The sequence below is a fragment of the Rutilus rutilus genome, assembly GCF_951802725.1.
Source record: "Rutilus rutilus genome assembly, chromosome: 1".
Lineage (NCBI taxonomy): Eukaryota > Metazoa > Chordata > Actinopteri > Cypriniformes > Leuciscidae > Rutilus > Rutilus rutilus.
Window position 1 is genome coordinate 75107889 of NC_140209.1, and position 9432 is coordinate 75117320.

The following is a 9432-nucleotide window of genomic DNA, read 5'->3' on the forward strand; positions in this document are numbered from 1 at the left end:
GTCCTGTCCAGCTCAGAGTCCTCTTCGCCGCTGGTCTCGTCCAGCACAGAGCCTTCTTCATTGCCGCTGGTCCTGTCCAGCTCAGAGCCCTCTTCATCGCTGGTCCTGTCCAGCTCAGAGCCCACTTCGCCGCTAGTCCTGCCCAGCTCAGAGTCCTCTTCGCCGCTGGTCCTACCCAGCTCAGAGCCCTCTTTGCCGCTAGTCCTGCCCAGCTCAGAGTCCTCTTCGCCGCTGGTCCTACCCAGCTCAGAGCCCTCTTTGCCGCTAGTCCTGCCCAGCTCAGAGTCCTCTTCGCCGCTGGTCCTACCCAGCTCAGAGCCCTCTTTGCCGCTAGTCCTGCCCAGCTCAGAGTCCTCTTCGCCGCTGGTCCTACCCAGCTCAGAGCCCTCTTTGCCGCTAGTCCTGCCCAGCTCAGAGTCCTCTTCGCCGCTGGTCCTACCCAGCTCAAAGCCCTCGCCGCCGCTGGTCCCGTCAAGCACAGAGTGCGCTGATCCTGATCCAGAGACTGAGCTTCACGTCACTTCTGCCAATCCAGAGACTGAGCTTCACGTCACTTCTGCCGATCCAGAGACTGAGGAAAACAGGAAAACCAGGACACGGGCGGAGTTCAAGAACCAGGAATAACGACAACAAAGGAAATGCAGTGGAATAACGTACAAGACTTCGCAGGGAATAATGAGGTGAACCAGGCTTATATAGGGTGAACTAAACAATATAATGAGACACAGGTGAATGTGATAATCAGGGATGATGAGTCCGGGCAGTGAATTATGGGATATGTAGTCTGTGAGTGAACATGAGAGTCTGGTGTGGAGTGCCCTCTGGTGGTTCTCAAGGGCACTCCAGCTGGTGACCGTTACAGCATGCGGACTGTTTAAAGATAAGGCAAATACCTAAAAGATGGCACTGTCCTGGATGTAGGACAAAACTAAACAAGAAAAAAAGAATGTCACAGAAAATGGTATCTACTTCTCCCTCCACTGACCAAGTTAATTGAGCAAATGATAAGGATTGTGTTACATTTATTGTTTCTGATTAATAATACAGGTTTTTTTTTTTTTTTTTATATCTCTAAAAGAGTACATTTATCAGTCTTAGGGTCAGTGACTTTCTTTTATGCATTTAAAGTTGGTACACTATGCACTTATTTAACACTAGATGTTGTCATGGACATAGACGTAAAAAGTCAAGTAACCTTGTATAATTTAATCTAAATTTTATTGTATATTTTACATGCACTTTTATAATTTGTTTACATTTTACTTCTTGTACCTTATATCACAAACGACTGACATGAATGTAAACTTGACTGAAAAGTTATTTAGCAATAAAATATGATATATATTTCAACCCATTGTTATTTACTGTCATTGTTACAATAGACAGATATTCAGAACACATTTAAAATTCATGAAAAAAGTAATTAATATATTTGGGTTTAGGGACCTTGTAGTGCACTATCATGGCTAATAAGCATCAAGCAGCAACCTGGAATGTCCCACCGCAGGATTCAAACACAAGCGTGATAGAATCTGTTTATATGAGGCACAGTTTTCATTCAAATGGTACAACTGATTCAGAAAGATTCGTAATGGCACAACAAATATGTACTATTTTGTCCAATGGCATTTCTCCATGCGAAGACTCTAACAAAGACAATGGAATGGGTCCATCAAGAATTGTACATTTTTGTCTTGTAAGGCCAATGACTAACCCTCGAGTTTCGTCTATGTCTATTGGATCCAGTTGTTTCTTTCCTCTCGTAAAAGCAGGTATCCTGAATTCAGCATTGAATAGAGCAACTGAATCAGCAACATCAAAGCCTCTGTCCGCCAATACCAGATCCCCAGGAAGTAAATTATTCAAAAAGCCACTGTTCTCCACAATGTGTTTATCAGATGTCCGGCCCCCCCACCTTTTTGAAATAAAAGATATAGTGCCTTGGGGAGTAATGCCAATCATATATTTCATTGTATTGTGTGATTTATAGGAAGAATATGTTTGGGATCTTGCTAAATAGAGCGGAGGTTTCTCTGTAAATATCTCAAAGCAGTTGATAATGCATGTACATCGACTAAATCCATTTCGAAATGAGAATGGCAAAGTTAACCTTAGCTCATCTCTTCCTGGCCATTTAACTAACAAAGGTACAATTCTTTTATCCAAAATATTAGTGCAGTTCTGAAATATTCTTGAACATGCAGAATTACTTACGTGAAACAGGTAACACAAAAATGTCAAAGTCACATTCAATCGTAAATGCAACATTGTGAAGATGAATTGCTGAAACGGGGGGATGGAAGCATTGGACATTAGCCATGGATGTACATGACCATAGATCAATTTGAGTTTTTGGAATGAAGGAAAACCAGTTAATGTTCGAACTTTGTCATCATTTTCACTGCTACAAAAAAAAAAACGTAGAAAAATGGTAGTCAACCCATACACCGTTAGAACCGTGAAAAGAAAAGCACAATATTTTTATCATAAAGGGTGATAGCTAAACGTTTGATCAACAATTGATTTTCCGTTTAAACCAAATAAATAAATATATAAATATATATATATTAAGGGTGTGACGAGATCTCGTGTTACGAGATCTCGCGAGATTAAAACGCGACGAGATTTCTCGTTGAGGTGAAAAGTTGTCTCGTGCGTGTCGTTGTGATGTCAGCGTGATGGAGCATGAAATTTGTATTGAAGATGCCCCTGCCACTTTTAAATCGTTTGTGTGGCAACATTTTGGTTTTCCTGTGGAAATTATAAATGGCGAAAGAGTGACAGACAAGACGAACACAATATGTAAACATTGTAAGAAAACAATGCCGTACACCGCGGCTAACACGAGCACTATGCAAAAACACATTCAGAACCACCACAGCTCTCTACTAAAGCTAGCTGCACCTGTGACGAAAACATTAAAAGGGCAAACAACTCTAAATGCCTTTGCATCTCTTCCACCGTCAAGTGCAAGAGCCACAGCAATAACGAGAGACATCGGCGTTTTCATTGCAGCTGATATGAGGCCATTTTCTGTGGTGGAAAATCTGGGATTTCGGCGACTCCTCCGCACACTAGAACCGAGGTACACCATCCCATCACGCGCGCATTTTACTCGTAATGTGGTCCCAACCCTCTACAACGAAACCAAGGTCAAGGTTGTACAGACTCTGAAAGAGGCAGAAAGCATCGCCATTACTACAGATGGTTGGACTTCTAGGTGTACGCAGGGCTATATCACAATTACAGCCCACATAATCAACAGTGACTGGGAAATGGTGAATTTTGTACTGCAGACTCGCCCACTTTTTGAGTCCCATACAGGGACAAACATAGCTGAAGTTTTACAAGCAGCTGTCACTGACTGGGAGATTAAAAAACCAAACCATGGCATCGCAATTGTGACTGACAATGCGCGTAATATGGACGTGGCTGTGCGTGAGGCAGGATTAGAGCCGCACATCAAGTGCTTTGCGCACACGATAAACCTCGCTACCCAGGCTGGCCTCGGTGTTGCGCGCGTCACTCGGTTGCTTGGGCGGGTGAGACGAGTAACAGCTTTTTTTCACCGGAGTTCAACGGCCGCCGCGTTATTCACGTCCAAGCAGAAGCTGCTACAACTGCCACCACACAAATTAATTATGGACGTTACCACGAGATGGAATAGCACTTTAGATATGCTGGTTCGTTACCTGGAGCAGCAAGCTGCCATATCAGCAGCTCTCACCAGCCCTGAGATGAGACAAAATGCCCGTAACATTGATACACTGGACAGCAGCGATATCTTGAATGCCGAAGACCTTGTGAAGCTGCTGAATCCTCTGAAAACAGCCACCACAGTCTTATGTGAGGAGAAGAGCCCCACAGTGTCTCTCATTGTGCCACTGAAGAGCATGATTGAACAGAACATGGCGCCAAATGACGGCGATTCCCCCACCGTGGCAGACACAAAGAGAGCAATCCTCAGTAATATTTCAGGGAGATACAGCGGAGATGCATACAATGTTCTGTTAGAGAGCACTGTGCTGGACCCAAGATTCCTGACTCTACCGCAGCTAGACCATAACCAACGCGAGTCTGTCTTCCTGAGGGTGCAGGAAAAGGCAGAACAATTGCAGCAAAATCAGGTATACATCAGTTTGAATTACTTTACTCCTTTTGTAAGTGTGAAAGTGTGTGTGCATTTTTTCCTTCTAGATTTATGTTCCCAGTACCAACTGAAAATGTTTAATGGATTAATGCAAAGTGTGTGTGTGTGTGTGTTAGAAATTAGAAACATGTATTAGAAACATGACAGCATCAGAGTGGGTGTGTTTGTGTTTAGAGGGAGAGGGGGGACTGCTTTGCTGCTTAAGTTTAAAGCCAGTGTTCCTGCTGTTTAAAGACCACAGGTGAGGAGAGTACAGAGAGGAGAGAAGAGGCAGCAGCTCACTGTTCCACACATGGAGGAGAGGGGGCTCTGGGAGTCGAGTCAGAAGAGGGAGAACCTGCTTCCAAGAAGACAGCGCTTGAGGATCTACTAGGGGACTCTTTCTCTAAGACAGAAAGGTTCAGCAGAGGGACTGAGAAGGAAATTGATCTCTACAGAAGAGAGGCCTCTATCCCACTCAGTTGCTGCCCTCTGAAATGGTGGAGAGAAAACGGGTTTAAATATCCTTTGCTGTCTCCACTTGCCAAAGCATACCTTTCCATCCCTGCTACCTCTGTTCCAAGTGAGCGTGTCTTTTCAACTGCAGGAGACATAGTTACTGCCCAAAGGTCTCAACTGCTGCCAGAAATGGTTGACATGCTTATATTCTTGAAAAAGAACATGAGCATATCTTAGGCTGTTCTGTGTAGTTAATTTTATTTTTCATGTTTGAAGAAAACATTGTTTCTGTTTGCACTTGTAGTTTTGAGAGAGCAGTACTTTGATTTAAGTTGATGATACACTTACTGTTTGCATTTAAAGTGTTATTTCTGTTATTTATATATTCATTTTATTTATACTGTTTTATATTTTTTATGTCCTTTACTGCATAGAATTCATTAAAATAGAAGTAAAATAACATTCATTATTACAATTTTGTGATTTTCAGTTGAATAAAAGACTATTTTCCATTCATATTTCATCATTGAGGATTTCTTAAAAATTGTGTAAAAATCTCGTCTTGTCTCGTTCTCGTGAACCCAATCTCGTGTCTCGTCTCGTCTCGTGGAATAAGCGTCTCGTCACACCCCTAATATATATATATATATATATATATATATATATATATATATATATATATCGTAAAATTGGGAGCCTGGTGTGTCCAGCTAAGACAAGCTTACGTTATGTTGAATGCTTGGTAGTTCACACAAACATTGTTCACTGTTGCCATAGAAATCCACATTCTAATAACATTTGATCCTGAACTCAGAGAAATCATTCATTAGCCTTTGAGGGGACAACTTACCTGATCCAAAATGAAGACTGCAAAGCCGCGTGTGTTGAGTTGGAAGCCAAACATCGCCATCAGCGTTTTGCCTGTTTATTGCCGCCAACCACTTGTTTCTCCATTGTATTTCTTTTGGGATACGATATAAAGATATTGCCTTGGTATGATCACGTATCTGATCGCATCCAACTGCACAGCATCGCTCGGGCATGATAGAAGAATAGATGAATATTTCGCGACGAGCTGTATTATCACCGGCGGTTTAGCATTTTCTATTCCGTCAAGATGGCGGCTCCAAATGTCGTGATGTCACGCGGGGCGTCCCTATATCTAATGGACAATCTTTGATCTCATTAATCTATAATTTGTTCCCTGGCAAATCGGTTTGGCTGAGGGCAAAGTTTAGTTTCATAACTTTATGTAACGTTAAATTATTTAGGCTATTTATCTTTAACGTTGTAGCCTGCTGACTTATGTTTGACTGAATCGTTTAACTTACTTTATTTCTTGACTTGTATAGCTTCTTATACCTTTTAGGTTACTTATACTTTTATAATGGCTATTATTGATCAATAAAACTGAAATTTAACAAAAAGAGACAGGTTGTGTCATTTTATTTTATATAGCCTATGTAAGAATATTTTAATATATATAAAATATGATATCACCAACACGGCATGTATTTTTTTAACGCATGGGATGGAAAGTATTTCAGTATGTTGTCTTGAAAGAAATCAAGCATTATAGTCCAGGCAAAGTAACTCATTTTGGAGCCAAAAATAGAACTAATTGTAAAAGAATTTTTTTCAGCTTAGATAAATGTTTCACAGTCAACACATGGCTTTTTGGCTAGGTTTAAAGAGGAAGAGCACTTTTAGACAGAGGTGGGAGTAAGTCACACATGTGCAAGTCACAAGCAAGTCTCAAGTCTTTAACCTTCAAGTCTCAAGCAAGTCCAAGTCAATTTTGAGAAAAGCAAGTCAAGTCAAGTCAAGTCACTGCTTTATGTCAAGCAAGTCAAGTCAAGTCGTAGCTTGGGTCACAAGTCACTGGCAAGTCATACAAACGTTTGATGATTTCACTGAATTTATATATTAAAATAAGTTAAAACTACAGAAGTTGTGGACTATGGTTTTATTTGCAACATTTTTTTTTTAAATATGCCTTTCCACATACAGCTGAGTGGTTACTACAATAAAAATCTAAAAAATAAAAATAAAAATAAAAATTTCAAACTAAACCTAAAATGTAAATGTAACTGAAATTAGGCCAACATTAAAGCATGAAAAAATAAATATGCCTCAAACATTGCAGAAGACCATTAAAAGGTATTAAAACAATTCACAAAAAGTATGCCACCAGATGGTATTCTTCAAACTGGCATCCCCTTTATATAAGCTATTAAGTTAAATCCGCCTAGGCTAATTATAAAAATAACTCATATTAGGGCAATTTTTCCACCACATTTTGAATTTTGGGTGCATATTAATTCTGCTGGCATTTTGCCCCCAACCCCCTGATAACATCTAACACTGCTTTAAGAGAAACATAAAACACGACAAAACATTTACATTTTTTATGTTGTTTTTTGTCATTGGAAAGAACGACATATTTGGCTTTAAAGCATGATTGGAAAGAAATGTGGCAAATGTTATACAAAACATATATGCCATCATTAATTATCATTTGAATATTGACAACATTAAGCTACATTTGAAAACATAATTGTGTATAAAGAGGCATGCTGTTTTGACCAATATTCTCTCTAGATTTAAAGATTTAGTTTTAAAGAAAGTCAAATTAACAAACAGGTTAAACAAGCCATAGCTTACTTTTAGACGTGGTGAATGAAGTTCGACTGTTCGAGGTTGTGATGGTCGTCCGATATCCCTTGCCAGTTATTATGCGTACAGCAAATCTTCCTGTATGAATATGGTCAATTTTAGTCTTTATATCCAAAAAGAAACGATGCTGGCCTGGAGATGTTTTTGTATTTAGCGCGCTCACCGCGATGTATGTTTTTTTTTTTTTCTGGGCTTGTGCAGCGTCACGCAATCGCGCAGAATCTGATGACTGGCGTCAATGGTTCCGTTGCTTTCATTTTGTTCATCAATTGATGTTGCGATGATTTATATAAAAATGTATATCAAGTCATTCTCGAGTCATACAGTTCAAGTCAAGTCAAGTCTCGAGTCATTGGATCTCAAGTCAAAGTCAAGTCGAGTCATTTTCTTAATTTAGTCAAGCAAGTCTCAAGTCCTTAAATTTGCGACTCGAGTCTGACTCGAGTCAAGTCATGTGACTCGAGTCCCCCATCTCTGCTTTTAGATAAACAAGGCAATACTAATTATTGCTTGTAATAAATGCAAAAGGGAAGGCAGTAGAGCTGTCAATGGTAAGTTTGTGATAATGTAAGAAAAGTAGTTTAAATGTTAAAAAGCATTTTCAGTGACAGTGTTTGGATTCAAATTCAAAATAATGGATAAATGTGTGTGGTGTAAAAGCAGTCAGTGCTTCTGTACCGCACACACTGCAAACGGAGTAGGCCTGTGTGTTTGCTTTAAGGCCTAAGCTGTTGCACAATTGTAAAAACAAAAATGCACTGCATGATCAAAGGTGAAATGGTGAATGGTGAAATGAATTTAGGTGAGATAAATATATATATTTTTGAAAAATGTCTCAAAAATGCCCCCTCCACCCCCGTCACAAGAGTCACCTAAGGGGGGGAATTCGTTCTCAAAAATGAAATTCAGGCCCTGAATAAATGTCTAAAACTCCTAATTGGAGCATCACTATAAATAATTCTACATGAAAAGCAGACTTTAAAAGGATCAGTATCGGTGATCGAATCGGCAGAAACTGCTTTCTGTGATCGGCCTCAAAAATCCTGATCGGAGCACCCCTAAAAATCATGATTGTCTTTTCTATTTCAATGCACATTTATTTTAAATATTGAAAGATTTATATACTTGGAACTCGTGCAAAACAAAACTAAGTAGATCCCTGTCATTTAATCCCTATCATTCGGCTCACTCATCCTCACTCTCGTCACAAAGGCTAACTGCACTCCTCCTATTGCCCTCATAAATACAACAAAACACTTCAAATAAGTAAATAACTGAAATCATATTGTTGATCCTACTATCTGTAAAAAATCCCACTGGGGAAATACATCACTGCCGCTCCACTGTGGTGCAGCGTTGCCAAATGGATATTAAATATGAAAACACTAATATTTTCTCAATTTAAAGTAAAATTATGTTAAACAAAGTTGATTTGTGAATAAAAATACAGTGCGTGCATAATTATTAAGCAAGTTGATATTCTGGTCTAATTTTTTTTCCAAGCACATTTTACCGATTCCAGACCACATCAGTCTTTATAACTACTATTAATTTAGTATTTAATCATTTATAATGACATAATTGTCCATGAAGGCCTAAAGTGAAAAACTCCGTATATTCAGGTGTGCAGAATTATTTGGCAGGTTTTCTTTTACAGATAAAAAATTTGCCAAAAAAAGAGATTTAAAGGTGCATTGCGCAAGTCTCTGAGTTTTTGCAGAACTATGCCCCCTTCTGGCGACACGCGAAACTGCAACCAGAGTTGTGCACGCGGTTATGTGGAGTTTGCGTTGCGGTTTGGGATGAACTAGAAGCCGGTCTCTTTGAATCCATCTTCTACTTTTGCAAAAGTCGCTTGAGTTGTCTTCGCTGATGCGGATAATGGCGGCGAATACACAAACCTGCCAGACATAGCCAGGTGAGCGTGAACGCGCATGACGTCATGCCCAGTCGATTCCGTCCCGAATACCTCTTATTTATTTTACTGTACAGGATTATAGAGGCAATCGCAGTGATCATAGAAGGGCTCATTCAGCCCATCAGGCAATTGTTTAAGCATGTATGGGTTAGAAAAACGGGTATTTTTAACATGAAAAGTTGCCATAAGACATGACCATTGGACAGTGAAATGCTCACTGAGGGTCAGGAAAAAACAGGTGGAGAAGAAA

The 9432-nt window shown here is 39.8% G+C and overlaps 1 protein-coding gene across 1 annotated transcript in view; it reads left to right on the forward strand.

Moving 5' to 3' along the window:
• Nucleotides 1-2822: 2822 nt before the first annotated feature.
• LOC311305158 (zinc finger BED domain-containing protein 4-like) overlaps nt 2823-9432 on the forward strand; it is a gene marked incomplete at both ends in the record, with an annotated part of 10158 nt that continues 3548 nt past the window's right edge. Inside the window, 2 exons of the mRNA XM_084432699.1 lie at nt 2823-4127; nt 4385-4712. Of these exons, the coding sequence (XP_084288825.1) occupies nt 2823-4127; nt 4385-4712 (1633 nt within the window). The remainder of the gene's footprint in view (nt 4128-4384; nt 4713-9432) is intronic.